General features: G+C 43.5%; 1 protein-coding gene across 2 annotated transcripts in view; it reads left to right on the top strand.

The window, feature by feature from the left end:
• Positions 1 to 16,133, top strand: part of EPB41L5 (erythrocyte membrane protein band 4.1 like 5) — a 169,135-nt gene extending 153,002 nt beyond the window's left edge. Inside the window, exons 22-25 of one of the 2 annotated variants that reach the window (XM_050752704.1) lie at positions 1,674 to 1,748; positions 4,327 to 4,368; positions 4,729 to 4,859; positions 11,652 to 16,133. In XM_050752704.1, coding sequence (XP_050608661.1) covers positions 1,674 to 1,748; positions 4,327 to 4,368; positions 4,729 to 4,859; positions 11,652 to 11,718 — 315 coding nt within the window. In that variant the 3' untranslated portion in view covers positions 11,719 to 16,133. The remainder of the gene's footprint in view (positions 1 to 1,673; positions 1,749 to 4,326; positions 4,369 to 4,728; positions 4,860 to 11,651) is intronic. The other variant, XM_050752705.1, reaches the window with a different exon arrangement.
• Positions 16,134 to 22,265: the final 6,132 nt, after the last annotated feature.

Genomic DNA, 22,265 nt, shown 5'->3' on the forward strand with positions numbered 1-22,265 from the left:
CAGTGTGGGTGACGGAGCAAGACCATGTTCCCCCCCCCAAAAAAAAAAGAAAGAAAGAAATGTGTGAATGAAGGGCCCTTTTTTCTTGTGTGCTATGCCCTAGGTTCCTATTGTTTATTGCCAGATTGGCATTTTATCTTTTGTTGTTTTAAAATTCTCCCAGACCCCCTGCCTCACAGTAGAGAATTGTGTCCTCTGTAAGGTACTTCAAGTACTGGTTAACCAAAAGTATCCATTAACATTTATAGGGAGAGAGTTCATATAGTATTTTACGAACAGAAGCACCCATAAGTCTAGATAAAGGAGCATTTGGAATTTAGGCATCTCCTTTATCCACTGTCTCCTGTGCTGACCTGTTATTGGTTTTTGTTTGTTTGCTTGTTTTTAAGTTCAAAGTGTGATATTACCATACAGAGTAGTACGATTCTCCTCTAGTCTATAAGTTAAGAGGCTGGGCACAGTGGCTCACACTTATAATCCCAGCACTTTGAGAGGCCAGGGTAGGAGGATCACTTGAACCCAGGAGTTCAAGATCAGCCTGGGCAACATAAGTGAGACCCTGTCTCTATAAAAAAAAATTGGCTGGGCATGGTGGCACATACCTGTAGTCCCAGCTGCTTGGGAGGCTGAGGTGGGAGGATGGCTCAGGCCCAGGATGTTGGGGCTGCACTGAGTTATGCTTGTGCCAGTGCACTCCAGCCTGGATAGGGCAAGACCTTGTCTCAAAAAAAATTTTTTTTAATTATTTTATTGTATTTGCTTTTTTTTTCTTTGAGATGGAGTCTTGCTGTCACCCAGGCTGGAGTGCAGTGGCACGATCTTGGCTCACTGCAACCTCTGCCTCCCAGGTTCACACCATTCTCCTGCCTCAACCTCCTGAGTAGCTGGGACTACAGGCACCCGCCACCAGGCCTGGCTAATATTTTGTATTTTTAGTAGAGACAGAGTTTCACTGTGTTAGCCAGGATGGTCTAGATCTCCTTTCCTCACTATCCACCCACCTCAGCCTCCCAAAGTGCTGGGATTACAGGCGTGAGCCACCACATCCGGCTGTATTTACTTTTTTAAAATTCATTTTGAGGCAGAATCTCGCTCTGTCACCAAGGCTGGAGTTCAGTGGTGTAATCTTGGCTCACTACAGCCTCTACCTCCCGGGCTCAAGTGATCTTCCCACCTCAGCCTCCTGAGTAGCTGGGACTACAGCTGGGTGCCACTGTGCCCAGCTAGTTTTGCTCAGTTTTTGTGAACATGAGGTCTCACTATATTGCCCAGGCTGGTCTTGAACTCCTGGGCTCAAGAGATCCTCCCGCCTTGGCCTCTCAGAGCGCCAGGATTACAGGTGTGAGCCACTGCATCCAGCCAAAAAAAACTTTTTGTAATTAAAAAGTTAAGAGCCAGAATAGTCATAACCCTACCCAAGTTTTGTCTAGGAGAACAGCTGTTTGAAAATTTACGTGGCACTTTAGCTTTTTCACGTCTTGACTGTAGTATAGGTTTCCCTCCATGCAGAAGTGGAATCATTAACAACCATGATTCATTAGCGTCCCTGTGTGTTTAAAGGATTAACACTAATCAGGCCTGCGTCAGAATTATAAATTGAGAGGATATGGAAAAAACTTAACGTCTGATGATAAAGGGGTCATTTAACAACTCTAGATTCCTGTCTTCCATAGGAGGCTACAGATGAATTGGATGCCTTGCTTGCATCTCTAACCGAGAATCTGATTGATCACACAGTTGCACCTCAGGTAAATATGCTTTAAAACAGTATGATGGAAAGAAACTTCTGTTTTGAAAAATGTTCCTGCTAGATTCCAGTTTTTTCCTTTTTAATAATTCATGGTTAAACTTTCCATTGGATAAGAGTTTATGTTTTAGTAACCACTTAGCATTGCCTCTCTGTCCTAAAATTTTACCACTTTGAATTTGTGTATCACTGTATAGAAATCACATGTCTCTATAAGCCTTTTATAATTCAACATCATATTAAATAACATGAGAGAAAACATGGGGATAAAACAGCTTCTTAAGACAATAAGGATATATTTAATTTTAACAAAAGTTTTACAGAAAGATGAGAGCATAAGAATGGCATTGAACATATCAATCATTATTACAGTCTGGAAGATACTCCAGTAAGTATAATTGTCCTTCAGTACCTGTGGGGGATTGGTTCCAGGACTCCCCTTGGATACCAAAATCCATGCATGCTTAAATCTCATATAAAATGGTGTAGTGTTTGCATATAACCTACACATATTCTCTAGTATATTTTAAATCATCTCTAGCTTACCTGTAATATCTAATGCAGTGTAAATGCTGGTAAACAGATATGGTATTGTTTAGGAAATAATGACAAGAAAAAAAGTCTGCACATGTTCAGTACAGACACAACCATCCTTTTTTCCCCTCCAAATATTTTCAATTCACAGTTGGTTGAATCCACAGATGCAGAACTCATGGATATAGAGGGCCAACTGAAACAGTTTCTTCCCTCCAGGGATGAGAGAGATAGAAATGACTAATTTTGCTGGATGCAGTGGCTCACGCCTGTAATCCCAGCACTTTGGGAGGCCAAAGCAGGCGGATCAGTTGAGGTCAGGAGTTCAAGACCAGCCTGGCCAACATGGTGAAACCCTGTCTCTACTGAAAATACAAAAATTAGCCGGGGGTGTTGGTGCACACCTGTAACCCCAGCTACTTGGGAGGCTGAGGCAAGAGAATTGCTGGAACCTGGGAGACGGAGCTTGCAGTGAGCCAAGATAGCGCCACTGCACTCCAGCCTGGGTGACACAGTGAGACTCTGTCTCGGAAAAAAAAAAAAAAAAAGAAATGACTAACTTTGTACCTTATGAGTGATGTGACAAGTATTGCTGTAGCAGTTAGATGCCATCCTGAAGGCTTGGAAATACAGATGATACTTTCTGTGGTATCGAATGTTTGCTTACATCATTAATCCTCCAATTTTTGTGTATATCAGAATCACTTTGAGGGGATGTTAACACACAAGATTGCTGGGCCCCACCTCAAAGTTTCTAATTTTGGTATATCTTGGGTGGGGTCTGAAAAGTTGTGTTTCTAACATGTTCCCAGGTGATGCAGATGTGGTGTGGGAACCACCCTTTGGGAATGACCAGCGTAGATTAATAAAGAAAGACTTTACCAAAGGATAAGAGTTAACTGCAAGTCTGGAAAAGTCTGTCAAACTATTTTTTGTTTACTACTTATGATATTTTTTTCTCTTATTTCCTGCTGTTAACATGCATCTAAAAAATATTGGTAGGAAAGTCATACTTTGTGGGTTGGGTTTTGTTTTTTTTTTTTTTTTTTTTTTTTTTTTTTTGAGATGGAGTCTCGCTTTTTTGCCAGGCTGGAGTGCAGTGGCGCGATCTCAGCTCGCTGCAACCTCTGCCTCCAAGCGATTCTCCTGCCTCAGCCTCCCGAGTAGCTGGGGCTACAGGCGCATGCCACCACACCCAGATAATTTTTGTATTTTTAGTAGAGACAGGGTTTCATCACGTTGGCCTGGATGGTCTTGATCTCTTGACCTCATGATCTGTCTGCCTCGCCCTCTCAATATGCTGGGATTACAGGCGTGTGCCACTACGCCCAGCCTGTGTTTTTATTCTTTTGGTGGTTATCTAATTTATTAATACCTGGACTTACATTAGTTTTTTCTTAAGAGTATCTAAGGCCACCAATGCAAGGACTAGTCTAAATTACTAGTAAAATGGGTGGGTTTCATTAGTTTATAATTCTACACGTAGAAGATCTGTAATAGAAAGCTAGACATTTAAAAATAATATATCAAAGGCCTTGTGAACCAGGAGCAATATGGGTGTTTTTATTGCTGCTTTCTTCATGCATACATGATAATTAGAGAATGATCTGCACCTAAACAGATTATTTTTTCTGTGTACTTTCTTTGTGCTGTTTATTTGGATTAGTCACAATCCATTGTTCAGGCTGCAACCAAGAAGGCTATCATTATTTGTAATTAACTGAAATTTCAGAGAATAAAATGTTAAACTGAATAGTGGGTGTGGGGTAGGGGCAGTCCTATTAAGTGAACTGAAAGTAGTAATAGATTCTTGAATGGTAAATTTTTAGATAAGAGATTCTCAAAATTATGACACTTTCTTAAGTGGTGACGGATAGCATCTGTGTTGTATAATAGAAAAGGGTCTTGGATTTAGAAGTCCACGTCAGCTCAAGGAACACCATTAAGAATTGCCCTCCTAGAATGGATTTTGTAATAGATATAAGTATTATAAGTATGAAAATAAGTCAGTCTTTCCAAAAAGTAAATACATAAAATTATTTTAGGTGTCTTCCACATCCATGATCACACCCCGGTGGATTGTTCCGGTAAGTTCATGTTATTTGTGATTTTTCTTCTGGCTACCCTCTCAGGGTAAGGCCTAAAGGATTACTGGGTTCTTTGTTTTTCCTTAAAAATGTGAGGGTTGTTATCAAAGCCTTGTTAACTGAACTTAATGGCTTCAAGCTAGTGGTTTACCCTTTCTGGTTGTAAGTGTTTGTCAGGATGCTGGCAGAAACAAAAGTAAAAGTCTGAGACGAAGAATAGTTAACAAAACGAAACAGTCATAATTATCAAAACTATCTTACTTACTCTCATATTCAGTAGTGAAGCTTGATTTGGAGCTGAAGTGCTGACCAGGCAGGTATTGTTACCTCTGTATTTAGATGTGTGTGTATCTCCCACAGCAGAGCGGTGCCATGTCTAATGGACTTGCGGGATGTGAAATGCTTTTGGCAGGGAAGGAGGGACACGGTAATAAAGATGGAATCTCACTGATCTCTCCCCCAGCGCCATTCTTGGTAGATGCTGTGACCAGGTGAGAAAATTATTTCTCAATTGCAGTTCTTAGGCATCTATTAGGAGGAAAAAAATAATAAAACTTATTATCTCTAAAACAGCAATGTTGATTCTTCCCTAACTGAACTATATTGAAATTGGATAAATCTTTTTTCTGTTTGTTATTTAGTGTAGTGGCTTTTTCTTGTCAGTAGCAATTTTCTACAAAATTATGAAGTATTTTCTATTAGCATTTCTTTATCAAGTCTTTGCTGAAGATATTAACAGGCTTATCTTTAAATTTTAATATTTGTTTTAAAATCAGTTTGTATTGTTTCCTTTGATGCTTTACTGTTATGCTCATGCCTACTATAATAGTGATGAATGATAGTGCCCGTCAACACAGGGCAAGAGGTGCAGTACAAATGGGTAAGGGAGAATACTCCCAGGGTGAGAGCCCTGAGATGCCTTTACTGACACATATTGTGAGCTCATTTCAACGCATTGCTTGCCACAAACAGAAACTAGACTCAAAAACTAGAGCTTTTTGTTCAGCATCTGGTTCTTCAACTTTTGATTGCTAGAACCATAACTGCACCTGTTTTACAAAAGATTTAGAATTGCCTTCACTTCTACCTCAGACCTTTTTTTCTGATTATATCCCCCATTTCACATATCCTCTTGAAAATGTGGGTCGGCTGAAATACATGCTTTCCTAATTAGAGAAAGGTAGGGGGAATTATTAGAGATTATTAACTTGAAAGAAATTCAGTTTAATTTAAAAATTGTTCTCACAGAGTTTAAAGTAGCATATTACTCACTCAGCAAACACTTATTGAATGGACCAGGCATTGACTGATATCTGACACTGAAGATAACAGTGAACAAGACAGATGAGAGACCTGCATTTGGGAAGCTTCCATCTAGTAAGAGAGCACTTTATACAAATGTAATGGATTATTTTTCTAAGCATTTGTATGCCTACTAATTATCACTGTAAAAATAGAGCTGCATACAGAGAACCTGATGGTAATGCTTTGTAATTGAATTTACACAATAAAATGTGAGCTCTTAAGGACTTTCAAATTAAAAATTGCAGATAAAAGCAGAGCTTATCTCTGTTTCTTCCTAAAACTCATGGAAAGGAGTAATAAAGGGCTAAAGAGATAAAAATTACAGATCAGTGGAACAGAATAGAGTCTAGAAACAAACTCATGTGTAATACAGTTTTCTGGTTTATGAAAAAAGTGATGGTGCAATGCTGTGAGGAAAGAATGGTCTTTTAGTAAATCAGCTGGACAGATTAGTTGTCCCTGTGGGAAAAAAACAATCTTGACCCAACTCCATACCATTCACAAAAATCTATTCTGGATGGATTGCAGATCTAAATATGAAACATCAGATAATAAACTTATAGAAGAAAATATGAGTGAACTTACTTCTGACCTTAGAATAGGCAAAGATTTTTTTAAACAGCTCACAAGGAGCTTTAGTCTTACAGGAAAAAAAATCACTTGGATTACATCAAGAAATTTTGTTCATCAAAAGATGTAATTTCAAGATATTATGGAAGGGGAAACTACAGAATAGGAGAAAACATTTGTTCTCCATCCCTCCTTCTGTCTCTGTCTCCCTCTCTCACCCCTTCCATTCTCCTTTCTCCCCAACCCCAGTCTTAACTTTGTATGACAAAGGACCCATTCATATCTAGAATTTATAAAGAGCTCTTCCAAATAAGTAAGCTAAAGACAGCATAATAGAAAAATGGGCAAAAAGCATGAATAGGCAGTTCACAAACCGATATCCAAATGGCTGGTAAGCATTCTAGACAGTATGCAACTTGATTAGTCTTGGGGAGTGTAAATTCAAACTACCATGTGACAGTGCTACATTATCACCAGAATGGCTAAAATGAAAGATACATAGTAGCAAGTGTTGGTGAAGATACAGGGCAACTGAAACTCTGTAAACTGGAGTAATCACATTGGAAATAGGTTTGGCAATACAGCTGAACATACCCAATGATTCAGTGATTCTATTTTCATGTACATACCCAATGGAAATATGAATATACGTCCATCAAAAGACATGTACAGGAATTTTTATAGCACCTATATTCATAATAGTCCAAACTGAAAAGCTTCCAAATGCACATTAGCAGTTGACTAAATATTAGAAAAGAACAGTGAAAATTAATAACTACAACTAAAATATAGCGGTGTAGATGAATCACATAAACATAATTGTATTAATTCTCTACTTCCGTGCAACACCTTACCACAAACTTAGCAGCTTCCAGCAATACACACTATAATCTCATTTTCTGTGGCTCAGGAATCTGGATGTGGCTGAGCTGGGTTCTCTGCTTCAGGGTCTCTCACAGGCTACAGTCAAATATTGGTGAAGGCCAGGTTTTCATCTGAAAGCTCAATGGAAGAAGGGGCACCAGCCAGGGCTCTTGGCAGGATTCAGGATCTGAAGACCTGTTAGACTAAGGAACTCAGTTCCTAGCTGGTGATTGGCAAGAAGCTGCCCTCAGTCCTTACTATGTGGGCCTCTCCAAAGTAGTTGCTTACTTTATTCCAGCATGCAAACTGAGAAAGCAGTAGAGTCTGCTAGCAAGACAGAAATCACAATCTTGTATAGTCTAATCACAGAAATGACATCCTTTTACCTTTGCTGTATTCTGTTGTTGGTTAAAGCAAGTCACAAGTCCTTTCCACACCCAAGGGCTAGAGATTACATAGGAGTGTGAATGGCTAGAGATGGAGATCTCTGGGGTTCATCTTGCAGTTTCTGCACTGTAATAAGGATAAACAAAGTCAAGTTCAAACAGAAGCACAACTCTATAATGGTTACCCTTGATGTGCTGATGAATAAAAGAGAGCCCAAAAGCAGCTTTGGGAGTGCTAGTAGTGTTCTGTTTCATATTCTGCGTGCTGATTACAGAGGTGTATTCAATTTGCAAAAAGTTGTTCAAGCTGTAGACTCATGCCTTATGTGCTTTAATATACGGATGCCATAGTAATTTTTTAAAATGATGACTGGGTCCCCTCTCCACAGATTTAGATTTACTTTGCAGTGTTTTCTGTGTGATACTGTGTTTCAAAGGCATCAAGTCATGAGGACAAAGAACAGGAGAGGAGACATCAGCAATTAAGAGATCTCAACAAGTTTTGGGAAGCAGCTAAATGATAAGTGGTAACCAGTTTAGCAGAGTGGAGTAAACTAAGATCTAAGCCTGAATCGGGGAGGGAGTAGAAACAGAAAATAAAAAGCAAGTCAGTTCACACTGCAGAACCCTGAAAAGGCAACGAAATTGTAGGTACCAGATATTTGTGAAGATGGGATACAAGGTGGGGCTGAGAATATGGGGATTGGTTGAAAGTATTTATGCCCATTTCACCCATCTGCCATCCCACCACCCTTGCTCATTTTAGCATAATTCTGAAGTTTTCCCTCGGGAGGAGCCAGGCCAGAGAGGCTCTGGATCTGGGAATTTCATTTGGAGTAAGGCTCCAGACTGAACACGGGAAGACTAACTCAAAGTCCACACACTGAAGGGTGAAATTTCCAACATTTCTTCTTTTCTCAGTTTCCTGAATGGTGTTAGCTAAGTATAAATGTCTGAGTTGAAAAAGTAAGAGACTTATTCTCTGGAGAAACCAACCAACCAAAGAGAAAAAGGCCTGCACATACATTTGTGGATCCTCTGATGAAATTGCCAGGAATCTGCCAGATGATCACCAGGGAGCCCATTCGTTGATGAGTTTTGCCCATATATACACAGGTCCCAGAGACATTCCAGAGCTTTTCTTTTAAATACAAAGAGAGCTAACGATTGTCAGATATGTGAGGAAAGACCAGAACAGGTAAACTGAAAAAGAAGGAAATAAAGGCAATGTGAATTTTGACAAATAGAAGTAGAAAAAAAAGGCAACGTAAATAACAAAAGAAAAGGTAACAAAATGATAGTATCTAAATTTAGAGAGAAGATACTGTAATCATGCAACAGTAACAGGAAACTAAAAAAAAAAGAAAACAAGGAAGCATTTTTAGAAATTATTAACTATATTAAAAATGAAATCCAGAGAGTGTATAAAGATAAAATTGAGACAATCTCCCAAAAAGTATAGAATAGAAAGATGAAAACTGGGAGAGAAAAGAAAATTGGAGGATTGGCCTAGGAAGTCCAATATATGAATCATAGAAGATCTAGAAAGAACAGTCAGTGGAAGGAGGAAATTGTCAAAGAAAGGAATCAGACGTTCTCAGAACAGAGGACTTGAGTTTCTAGATTAAAGGGGTCTACTGAGTACCCAACACAGAGAATGAAAATAGACTACACCAAGGAGCATCATGAATCTTTAGGAGGTCAAAGTGAAGAGAGGATGTAAGTCTCCAGCAAAGGGGAAAAACAGAGTACGTACAAAGGATTGGTAATCAGAATGGCAGCAGACTTTACTGACAGCTGGAGATAATGGAGTAGTGTGCTTTCTGAATCCTGGAGGGCAGTAATTTCTCACCTAGAGTTTTCCCAAACTATCAGTGAAGTGTGAGATTAGAATACATTTTTAGACATACAGTTTTCCTAAAATATATACTTTCCATCTAGCCTTCCTCAGGAAGCTACTGGAAGATATGTTCCTCTTTTTTATCCTAAAAAGAAGTCATGGGACCCAGGAAGCAGTAGAGAGGTGCAGGGATTTACCCAGAGAAAGGTGAAGGGAAGTTCCAAGATGGTAACTGCCCAGTGGGTCTAGAAAGGATCCTGTCCAGATTCAGAAAGGAAGAGATAGAGTTGCACAAAGGATTTTGCCAAGAAAAACACAGGTTCCCCACCCTCCAGTTTTTTAAAAAAATTATATGTCTGAATGTACTGAGCAGAGGTCCATGGTTTACCTGAGAGATTACGGATAGATGAGAGATTTGTATAGAAAACTGAGTACTCAGGAGGCTGAGGCAAGGAGATCGCTTAAGACCAGGCATTCAAGACCAGCTTGGGCAACATGTTGAGACCTCGCTTCTTAAAAAAACAACCACAACAAATACCCACTAAGCCATCACAACAACAACAAAAAGAGGCAGTTTTTCAGTCCAGGGAAAATAAAAGTTGTATAAAACATGAAATATACTGATAGTTGTGAAAATATTTACATAATTACAACAAACACTGAATTTTAACATGATCAAAATTGGTCATATAGCTATGCTGAAAAGATGAGAAGGCAGGATTGTGGGACTGGGGAGAGGGTGGAAGAAGGGTAGTAAGCGTTCATAGTCCATAGGAGGAAGTCATTGTGTAAACATATCACCCAGAACAGTTAGAACTCTGGGGGTTGTGAGGCAGAATCTCTGGAGGCAGGTTTGTTTAAACATTGGCTGCTGGGCCCCACCCTCATAGTCTGATTCAGTATATCTGAGGTGGGGTCTAAGAATTTGCATTTCTCACAAATTCTAGAGACCACACTTTGAGAAACGGGTGCACAGAAAAGTGAAGGAAAATACCAGGAAAAGAACCAGTTGATGTCCCTTGAAGTGGGAATAGAATGGTACGGGTGACTGCTGTTTCATTTAGAAATCTTGTTACCACTTTCGACATTTTAAATTATGTCCTTTGTATTATGTACCTTGATATCGTTTTACGTTTTAAACTTTTTTAGAGGCAGTATCTCTCTCCATCACCTGGGCTGGAGTGCAGTGTCATGATCATAGCTGACTGCAACCTCCAGCTCCTGGGCTGAAACAATCCTCCTGCCTCAGCTTCCGAAGTAGCTGGGACTACAGGCATATACCACCCGCACCTGGCTAATTACATATATATATATATTTGTAAATACGTCGTCTCACTTTGTTGCCCAGACTCGTCCCAAACTCCTGGTCTCAGTCGATTCTCCTGCCTCCCTAAGTGCTGGGATTGCGGGTGTGAGCCTCCTTAGGACCCAGCACGTTTTAAGTTTTTAGGAAACCAAATTAGATGTCGTTATGTCCTTGCATTTAAACTCATGAAGCTCACTGATAGCAGAAACTCGTGAGCCTTCATGCAGAGCCCATGTCTTTTTTTCACACAGCTCTAACAAAATAGATTAACTGGTGCAGGAACACAGACACAGCCATCTAGGAATATGTAAAGAAACACAGGGCTGGGTGCAGTGGCTCACGCCTGTAATCGTGGCACTTTGGGAGGCTGAGGAGAGCAGATGGCTTGAGCCCAGGAGTTTTGAGACCATCCTGGGCAACATGGTGAAACCCCATCTCTACAAAAAAATACAAAAATTAGCCGGGTGTGGTGGCACAGGCCTGTAGTCCCAGCTACTTCTACTTTTGGGAGGCTGAGGTGGAAGGATCATTTGAGCCTGGCATGTTGAGGCTGCAGTGAGCTATGATCATGCCACTGCACTCTCTAGCCTGGGCGACGGAGCAAGACCCTGTCTCACACACACACACAAAAACCAGAAGCAGCGGCAGAGAGCAGCCTGCTTCCCTTGCTGTCTCCTGAGTGTGTTGGCCTTGTGCTCAGCACAGCACTGCTCGTGATACTCATACTAACCCTGACGCATTAAGAAATGGTTAAGTGTGTTTGGCATATTTGTTAAGAAGGGGAAAAATTGTGCTATCTTTGTATTTTATTTCAAAATGAAATAAGCAGTGTTTATCCAGAAATTTCCCTTCTATAGAATATCGCGTTGCCAGGTTAGGTGTTACTACATATTGACTTAGGTCTGTAATCTGCTGTACCCTCAGAATGCTCTATATGGCACTAATGGAGACATGAATGTCCTCCCCCAAACCCCAGGGGTTCCCTGAGTAACCCGTTCTCTCTTCCTTTCAGCTCTGCTCCCACTTTGGCAGAAGAAGCTGTCCTGAAGCAGAAGTGTTTACTGACCACTGAGCTCTAAGGGCCTGTAACTGGAACACGCAGTTCTGTCCAGCATTCCGTCCTGGGATCCATTTCAGCTAGAATATGTTGGATTCAGGAACTTGTCCATTACTTGTAGGTAAAAAAAAGCTCCACGTAGATTTGACTTCAACTCTGTGAAAAAGACAGCTGTATTTTCCGTCCAACTGGAAAGGTTTCATCACACCGCATAGCTGCCCAAACGAGTGTGTTTGGTCTTTAACTTTCTATACTTTTATAAATGTTAAAAATTCCCGAAACAAGGGAATGTCTTTTTCTGGGGTTTCCTTCAAACTCTTGGCTCCACCTAGCGGTTCTATTTGTTCATAACAACTTCATAACAAGGCAGGTTCTGGTAGTCAACAGCCTTTTGAAAGCTATTTCCATCTAATGTCAGGGTGAGCATCCTTGATCTGGCTGCCTGTTTGAGAAATTGCACTTTTCCCTGACTTACTAGAAATCGAGAATTTAGGAAATTAATGTGGACATTATAAAGGCAGACTTAGGGCCAACTTTTTTTTTTTTTTTTTTTTTTTTTTTTTTTTTACAATTATTACAATACTAAAGAGAAGTTTAGAATATAGAGAGTTTTTAAATATCTCCCATTCTTTTGATTTCTTATTGTACTGGCTATCTTAATATTTCAAGTTTACATCAAGATAAACCCTGAGAAGAACTACAGAGAAATCAAATAAAATCCTGTCATTTTTTTCAGCCTGCCTTTCCACAGGAAGCACTCACAGGCACTGCACACGTATCCTGTCACTTTTCAGTGGGGCGGGTTACTGTTCAAGAGACCCTGGGGCATTTACCACAGGCATCTGCACTCCTCCCTGAGTCCAGTGGGGAATGCAGGCCGCTGTAGTCTCAGCTCTCGAAGGCGCGGCACAGCAGTACTCCACATTGCTTCCTTCCTATTTGGACATAGACTTCATTTCCTTTCAGTATAAGCTGAATAAATTTAGAGCTTTCAAACTAGAAAAAAAATGAAACAAAACAAATACGCCAGGACCAAAATAGGGACTGGGAACAAGGGTAAAGGGTGTTGTTTCTTAAATACCTACCGTGTGTGAAGCTATACACAGCATACTGAAAGAACCTGCATTGCACTAGGAATTCTGTGTTCGTTTAAAAGAGATCTCTAGAATTTCCCCATCCCTTTGGGCCTCTACAAAGAAATTCTGAATGTTCATATATACTCCACACAGAAAAATAAAGTATAGCAGTGTCCATCTGTAATTCTAAGACCCAGAAATAGCACTATTTAGCTTTATAATTTTTGAATGAACAAGGTAAACCTCAGTTGCCATGGGGAAGGAGGATGATGTGGAAACCATATTGGTAAAGTTGTTAATCCCTTGTTACGGAGAACCGATCTTAAGCCATACCTCCTGGAATCTGCTTTCTAGTTTTCTGTCCTGCAATATGTATACAATTAAGCACTAATTTGTACTGCTTAGCATAATAAACATCCAGTCTTACCATCTTTAAAACTTCATGGATTGGACTTTCCTGGGCTCCTGATAACACAATCATGTGTCCAGGCAAACATACCCTGGTGTCTGACTGGAAAGCTCAGGAATTTTAATCCTGCACCATTTCCCAGGGAGCTGTAGTGATTGGAACCCACTTTCGCACAAAACACTTTTGCAGAAGGAAAGTCAACGCTTCTTGCTGGCTGCCTCCCCTTAGCCACCATGCGAAGCTTCTGAGTTTCACTGGTGGGGCTCTTGCCAGTTCTTAATTATAGGACATATTTTCTCAAAGCTGAAAGTGACACCTAGAACCAGGATCTTGACCCAAGACATGATGGAATGAGCATCAAATGTTCAGTGTCTTGGCAACCGTAGATGTCCTACAGGATTACAGTTGTGCTGCTAGGCCACCACAGAGCAGCTGAGGCATTATGGCTTGGAAGACCTAAGTTTCCCATCCGGTTCAGGAGGTGACAACATCCTCATTTTAAACTTCGTAAAATTTAGGAATTAGGTAGTTGGACATACTCTGTGACCTTATGTCTTTGGATACCTGTATTCTTGAGTTAGAATATTGATAGGGACTTCGTTAAAATTCACTTGAATCTCAAGTTAAGAAGAAATTTTGTCTCATGCCCTGACATAAAGTGGTAACCACAGAAGTTAATACTTGAATGCTGAATTGGCCCCAGCAGATGAGATAACTGTCAGGGACTGGTTTCCTGTCGTAGCTGCTGCTGCTGCTGCCATGCCCAGAGCTGCTGTAACCACTCTTCCTGTTCCGCTCCCCCGAGAACAGTGTGGTGGGGAGAGGCAGGGCTGAGGAGGTCTATGAATGTGGCAGGTAGGGAAGAGGAGATGTCTGTCTCTTGAGAAGAGAGAAGCATGTGTGAACCCATCAAGGATGCTGGCAAAGAGAGAGGTTGGAGATGATAGTGGATGAGAAGCAGGCTGGTGAGACTGGGCTGAGGTCGGAGAAGGGCAGCCGGGGGCACTCCTGAGGGTTTGCTGTGTGCAGGCCTCAGAGCACGGCGGGGAGGAGAAGGGCAGCCTCCCTGAGGGCAGACAGGAGAGGACCCTCAACTCAGTCCATTTCATAGCCCTGGTAGGGGAAGTGGGAGTTGACAGGGCGGTTTAAAATAAGATGTGAAGGTTTCAGTTATCTGCTCTAGACTTTGCCTGAGAACTCTAGACTTAGTGAGACCTAATTTGTGGCGTGTCAGTAGCATCACCTTTTGACACACAGGAGGCCACGGTCATTTCAGTCCTGCTTTTCAGGAGACACTGCTGAACAGAGGAATGATTCAGTTCCTTGTGTGCTTATTTCCTTAACATTTATACATTGTTTTAAGAAAAAACTTTTAAAAATATTTCTTATAGTCTTCTAACATTTGTCTCTAGCCTTTGCCTTTGTACAATCACAGATATCCTATGGAGATTTAAGGATGAAAGCCCTGAGTTGTTCTTGGGTTCTTGGATCTGGACTGCTTGTTGTTTTATGCTTCTCACTTCTGGCTAAAACTTGCACCTCTTCTCTTAGCTAAGCCCCAAAATGAAAAGTCTATTATTCCTTCAGAAGTCTTGCTAGCAGAATTATTTGTCAGTCACAGAGAGAAAAATCCTTGCTATTTTTCTAAGAGTCTTGAGAAGCAAAGTTTTTGTCTTTTCATTGAGAGGAGTCAGCAGTCTCGTTCTGTAAAGGACCAGAGATGGTCAATACTGTCCCACTCAGCTCTGCTGGCGCAGCACAGCACAGCACAACAGCAGCAGCAGCTCGAGCGCAGCTGTGTTCCTGCAGTCTCCTTTACGAAGCTGCCGGCCGCTCCTGTGAAACTCTAGAGCGGTAGGTGGCTGCGTGAACCGGAGGCTGGCAGGTGCCCAGATAGGGTCTGCAGTGTTACCTGTCACTTGGAGGCAGCCAACACTTCTGGACATTGCACCCTCATTTACACAGGTGGCAGCTGAGCGAGGTGCTGTTGTGGGTGTCTCAGCTCCGAGAGTCTTTGTGAGCTCCCACCAAGTTTTAACTAATCATGCCCTTGGCCACGTGGTTGCTTGGAAACCTGGGTCTTCTGCAGACGGAAGAATACACATTTCTGTATCTTTTTTTTTTTTTTTTTTTGAGACGGAGTCTCACGCTGTTGCCCAGGCTGGAGTGCAGTGGCGCGATCTCGGCTCACTGCAAGCTCCGCCTCCTGGGTTCACGCCATTCTCCTGCCTCAGCCTCCTGAGTAGCTGGGACTACAGGCGCCCGCCACTGCGCCCGGCTAATTTTTTGTATTTTTAGTAGAGACGGGGTTTCACCGTGGTCTCGATCTCCTGACCTTGTGATCCGCCCTCCTCGGCCTCCCAAAGTGCTGGGATTACAGGCTTGAGCCACCGCGCCCGGCCTCATTTGTCCTTTTTATCCTCTCAAAAATTTAAACACTGTACTTCTTCAGTGGTCAGAAGAAAGTTGGAAACTCTTCCTACATATTAGGCGTCAGGATGAGGAAATTTGTGTGAATTATAGAAATTTGCCCTGAGCTGAACGTGGCTGTGTTAACGCATTGGTAGAGCTGTGGTTCCTTCCCAGTTCTGAGAGACAGGATCTGTGAGTCCCTGTGTCACCACATGGCTTGAGATGATCATTCAGTTACTCGTCAGGATTTCTCCTCTTCAGAGATTTTTTTTATAGCACAGATCCCTTTGCCCCTTTTATCTCTTTATCTGGGTATGATAGGTGGTTATGAGGGTCTCACTATTTTGTGTTTACCTTTTTTATGTGTAAAACTTTGCAGTAGCATTTAAAGTGTAATTTATTTTTCTATCAAGTGCACTATTCATTTAGTGTGTTCCAGTTTTATATGACTTGTATTAGAAACACTGCACTGAGCTGTTTGTACACTGAAATGAGAACTCTAGATGTAACTCCATTCAAATAAAACTCGTGAGACATTCATGTTTTTGCACGCTGTTTCTGTTTCTTGGAACTGTGATTCCTACATGCTGACTTCAACAGAATTGTTAGAGCAGAGCCACTGTTGGTAGGAACCTGAGGAAGCGAGCAGACACAGCCACACCATTTTTAGGTTGATTTCAGTGTTTGTGGTGTCAATTTGAGAGTAGGGGCATTTTCAAAGGTTGAAAACCTCATTGGTCATCCCCAGCATATCCTGGAAGGCACAGTGGTCATTCCAAGGAGCAGCATGGTGCAGTAGCAACACAGCTTTGGGCATCGGATCTGGGCTCTCAGGTTTTCTGTCTGAAACGGCACATGAAGTATGTGTCACAGCGGGTAGTAGAGAGTATGCAGGTGTTCACTGCTCCTTCCTCTGGCCCCCACCAGTCCCCAGGCTTCCCAGGTTTGCACGGCACCATCCAGTGAGGAACGGTGCCACCTGGGTTGGTTTCCGGACTTCTGCTGGGCAGAGTCATACCGTACCATATGGGTGTTGGCAAAGCTTCTGAGAAAGGTTGGAGGTCTTCTCTTTCCCTCTCCCTCTGTCTTCTGCCTGGGGGAGAGGCCCAATGGGGCCATTAAAACTAAGGAGCTTTTCTCTGCTCTTTGGAGATGTATGGAGAGGGCTGGAACCCAGATTCAATCACCTGTCCCAGGAGCTCCTCTAAAAGGAATTTGTTGGCAGTAAGTAATGAAAGCCACCAATAAGGAGCGAAAACAACTCATTGGAAAGATAAGGACAGACAGGAAGGTGGAGGTGGAGGGAGTGTGGATGGTGTCTCCACAGGCGCTGCCTTAGAGGGCACCTGGCCATGCTGTGGTTCCCCAGAAGGAAGGGGAGTGGATACTGGGCTACCAAAACAGCCACAAAATAAACCCAGAATGGGTTTTCGTGGCCGGCACCAAGAAAGGCCTGGAGGGGCTAAGAGGGTGCAGACCTCAGGTCACTAAGGTTATTGTCAAGCCCAAGAAAAAGAACTCACCATTAGTCTGGTGGCAGGGTGGTGAGTCAGTGATCTGTCTCTGGCCCCATCTGTTCTTAGATTCCCAGGCTCGTCCTGAGGAGAGACCAGCGGGGTGGCAGAGCAGCCCCCTCCCCTACAGCAGGGAACCCTCTGCCGCCCAGGCTGGCGTATCCTTCAGACTTGAAGTGTACCAGGCAGAGACAACAGTCAGCACATGCTCTCAAGCTAGCAAATCATGATGTTAGGGCAGGAATTGATTTTCAAGATGACCAGTCCCAGCCCCTCAGTGTGTAGATGAGGAAACAGGTCATGAAAGGGACAGGAACTTGCCCTAGGTCACACGGCTAGGGATGGAAATTCAAGTCTGAGCGTCCAGGACATTGTCTCACTGCTCTTCTTTTGGTAGTTTTCTCTCAGCACGGCTTGTCTCGGCTCCCTAAACTAGACTTGCAGCAAAGAGTAGTCTGAATCTGCCATGTCCCCAAGGCCTTTCCAACCTGCATCCAGAATTTCTGCAGGGGAAGTTAATCTGTTCAAATCCTCATGGCTCCAGAAGTGCCTTCCCGAAAGAGAAGAAAACCATAACATGTATCTGGAGGGGGCTTCTGCCATCCTTCAGGGTTCCTGAGGGACTGAAATAGCCTTTCTTCTTGCCTGGGTTGTAGCCAATACCCTTCACCTTGGAATGATTTTTCCGCTTACCTTGTGCTGTCCCCTTGAGAGCTCTGAGTACCATCTAGGTGGTGAATTCATAGGTACTCACAGGGAAGCGGCACCATCTCCCTGGAAACTGTCACTTGGTTTGCTGCTGATTGTTAATCTTGTTCCAGGTTAGGAACTCTTGCATATATGGAAGCATGGCATTTTTGCTTGCAGTTTCGTGTGCTCAGCCATGCATGGCGGCTCACACCTGCAATCCCAGCACTTTGGGGAGGCCAAGGTGGGTGGATTGCTTGAGCCCAGGAGTTTGAGACCAGCCTGGGCAACATGGTGAAACCCTGTCTCTACCAAAAAAACAAAAACAAAAATTAGCCAGGCATGCTGGTGAGCACCTGTAGTCCCCGCTACTCAAGAGGCTGGGAGGATCGCTTGAGTCCAGGAGGTCGAGGCTGCAGTGAGCTGTAATCCACTGCACTGAAGCCTGGGCAATGGAGTGAGACCCTGTCTCAAAAAAAAAAAAAAAAAAAATCACGTACTCATTGATCCCCCAGGGGTTCTCAGGTTGAAAGCCTTGCTCAGCGGACTAACGATGGGAAATGTCAGGCCAAGGAGTGGTTGGGATGGAGCGGGCAAAGAAAGAGGGAGCCGTCCGGGGCAGCTGGCAATGCCTCTTAGCGTTGGTGAGTAATAGACGCTCAAGAGATGCATGTTCAGTGAAGCCTTCGAAACATACAAAGTTCTCTGCCTCAAAGATTAAAGCACACAACACTTTTAGGCCAGCCGTTTTATATGAATTAGTCCTGAATTACAACACACGACACCCTATTGGAACCTCATCCACCAATCCCTCTGCCTTACCCTTGTAAAATGGGGATGATTCTAGTGCTTCCTCACAGTGTGGGAAGTTCAATGAGTTAATACTGCAGAGTGCTTACAAAAGTGCCAGCAAATGTCTGGAGTGTGAGCTCTTGCCATTATTTATGGTGGTGGTGGTGGTCTGTTTTAGCCAGTCTTCATTTCTTTGTCTTCTTCCCACCCTTCTGGCGAATCACCATCACTGGAGAGATCCAGCCACCATCTCTGAGGGCCTGGCCTCAGCTGCAGGAGGGAAGGCACCCACAGAGCGGATTCCTGGTCACAATTTCTTGGGTCCGCCTCACCTCCAGGACCCAGTTGCCTGGTCTGTTTGTACTCCAGGGCTCCATGGCGGCTGTCTCAGTCTCCACTCTGTCCCTCCTCAGGGGCTCCTCACACTCTAAGCAAATGGCCTCATGTCTGCCTTGCAGATGAAGGCAGAAAGCATCAGGTGGGAGCACTCAGCAGCCCTTCCTGTGTCTGCGCCCACATTTCCTCCTCCCTCCCTGTTCAAACGGATGTGCTCATTCCACAAGTCGCACCCCAGGTCCCTCACCATCTCCCTTCTAAGGGGTCTTACTCTGTGGACCTTCTTTCTGTCTCCTAGTATCTTTATGCTATGCTTCCCTAAACACCGTTTCCCTATAAAATTGAAACCTTTCCAAATGTTTCTCCCTTTAAGATGGGCAAGAGAAAGTTCTCTTTCTCACGGCTCCCTCTGGTGTCCTCCGTGTTCTCTCTCTCACAGCCACACTTCCTGAATGGGTTGCCCTCTGTCCTGAGTACAGCCACAGTAGTCAGGCCTTCTTGGCCCGGCCTCATGACAGCACCTGATGTCCTCTTTTCAACTACCCCTCTTCTTGGTTTATTGGCTGGGATAGGGTAGATTACACTGTAGTCACGACCCAGAAAATCTCGGTGGCTTACAAGGGCCAACAGCATCGTTTGCAGGGCCTACTGCAAAATGAAAATGCAGAGCCCTATTAAAAAATGACTGAGGATTTCAAGAAGGTGACAGCAGAGCATTAAACCAAACCCGGGACGCTTCTCAGTGCCAGACATCCACGGAGCCAGCTCTGCTTACACCGAAGTTCATTTCTCACGCCACGTTTCCATTGCAAGTAACAAGAGGGCTTTCTGCTCAAAGCCACGTAGAGACCCATGCCAAGAGACTTAACGTGTATTTATGATCTCAGACAAGGAATGACACTTGGGCTTGTCACATTTTTGCCTACAAGTGACACACATCACAGTTGCTTGCACTTTACAGGCCAGAAAAAATCACTCGGGTGTGTCTGAGTTCAAAAGGTGGGCACAGGGCAGGGCACTATTTGGTAAAATAGCCTCCTACATGTGGTTTAACACCAACTTTTCCTGGTTTCTCTGCCAGTCTGACCACTACTTGGTCTCCTTTGTCCGACTTTCCTCTTCTGCCCGTTCCTTCAAAGCTAGGGACCCTCATTCTCGGTCCCACCTGTTTTCATTCCCACGTTCCTGAAGCTTCAAATCCATCCATGTGCTGGTGCCTCCAAAATCCCCGTTACCCAGATCTCTGTCTGGATTCCCACTCCTAGTTCCATTTGGATTTCACAAAAGCACCTTAGACTCAGTATATCTTAAGCCAAACTTAAAAGTCTTCTGCCAAAGCCCCGCTCCCCTCCACCTGCCAAAATTGCTGCTTCTCAGAGGCCTGTCTCTGTGAACTATCCGAACTGTCTGTTTCTCCTCCCCTGTCTGACCAGTCTTCAAATCCCACTAAGTCTGTCTCTGAAATATCTCCTTATCTCTGCAGCTACATCCCTTGAGCAAGTCAGCATCTGGCCTGAGCTACTGCAGTTACTTTCCCATTGGTCTCCCTGCATTCAGCCAGTCCCCAATCCCGTTTCAAATCTATAGCCAGAAATAGGCCATAATCCTCCTCTGCTTGAACTTCCTCAGTGGCTTCCCATTGCCTTGAAAACAGAACCCAGACTCTCTGTGGCTTCCACGGCATGTTCTACGGCTCTCCCTCCTGACTGGGCCTTTCCTCGTTCTGCCAAGAACTAGGTTCTCCAAGGTATTACCTCTAGGGTCCTTGGTTTGGGGTCAGGTCACATGTCACTTCCCCAGACGTCCCTCTGAGCACCCCAACATTAGCCTGTCCCCTTTTGCAATCATTACTTGTTTAACTGTCTTCCTCAGTCATATAAGCTCATTGATTGCAGCATCTGGGCACCCAGCACACCGTCTGCCATGCAGTCGGTGCTCACATATTTGTCGAATGCTGAACTGATTAAGCACTCACTGAGTTCCTCTTTGTTTCCTACTAGGAACTTAATGTAGGTTTCCCCATTTGGTAGTCTTTATCAAAACATGTTAGGTGCTTACAAAGTGCCAGCAAGCCTTGCTGCTAGTGGATGCTGGACCAGGATTTGAACAGGTCTGTTTGACTCCAATGCCTGAGTTCAGCACTTCTCAAACATCAGGCAGTCACACGTAAGTGACCGACCATCCTGGTTTCCCCTGGACTGAGAGGGTTCCTGGGACATGGGACTTTCAACACTATTCATCACTGTCACAATCTTTGCCACGTGTGTGTTAGTTACTTCATGTTCATATTTTTATATTTTATCAACTTGCTTTCACTTAGCCTCATCCTAAAATGTAAATTGCAGCTTTTAATGGGCTCTTTACATTTTTTCTAATATGCATTTAAAAACAATTACTAAAATGAAAAGTGTTTCATCTGTGTATCACATAAAACCATCTCAAACATCCCCAGGCGTTGGCTTGCCACCCTCGGGGAAACCCTGGCCAACCCGTGCACTGCCCAAGGCCCAGGAACTGTTCTTCCTTCCTGCTTCTGAGCGCTCCCGGAGAAGCACTGTGTTGGCCCCTCCTGTAGCTGGAGTGTCAGCACTGTGCCTACTATGATATGTAGGTTAGCTCTTTCAGTGGCCACAGCCACTCCACGAAGGTGGTTATCACAAAGACCTAGATGAGCCACCTGAACTTGGGGAGGTGGGGACAATTGGTAAGCTGCTTGTCTGGGGCAACATGGATGGTGCTTGTCACAGTCGGGATATGAACCTGGGTCTGCCATGGTCTATCTCAGGCAAGGCCAGAAGCATGGGCATAGCTTCTTGGGCGGGCCTGGTTGATTTGGGCTAGCCTTGGAACTCTGCATCTGTCTTTTTCTCAAATATGGTCTACAGCTCTTGTCCTGAGCTCTTTGACCTCTGCCTTGACACTTCCCATCAACTGAAAACTGCTTGCATTCACACCAGGCTTCTCCAGCAGGTCCATTTATGGGACACTATAGAAAGTCCTACCTCCGTAGAACCCACTCAGATAACCCGCTTTGCCGCTCAGCATAAGGGTATGTGCACATGGCTTCACGGTATTCTCTGACTTCCTCTCCTGTGCAGGGCCAGGTCTAGGGTGAAATAAATGAGATGCCTGGAGCACGAAATGGAAGAGGCAGCCAAGACATGCTAAGATTTTGAGAGAACAGCCCTGTCACTGGCTCTGAGATGCTTCAGTCTAGTTTACAGGGTTTAGTCCAGGGAAACTGGGGGTCTGGGAGGTCAAAGTTATTAGCATAATGAAATATATTTTCCTTCATTTTGTTGACGTTTGCACTGATAGCACAAAAACAATGTTGAGTAAAACC

The sequence above is a fragment of the Macaca thibetana genome, chromosome 12, assembly GCF_024542745.1.
Source record: "Macaca thibetana thibetana isolate TM-01 chromosome 12, ASM2454274v1, whole genome shotgun sequence".
Classification (NCBI taxonomy): Eukaryota; Metazoa; Chordata; class Mammalia; order Primates; family Cercopithecidae; genus Macaca; species Macaca thibetana.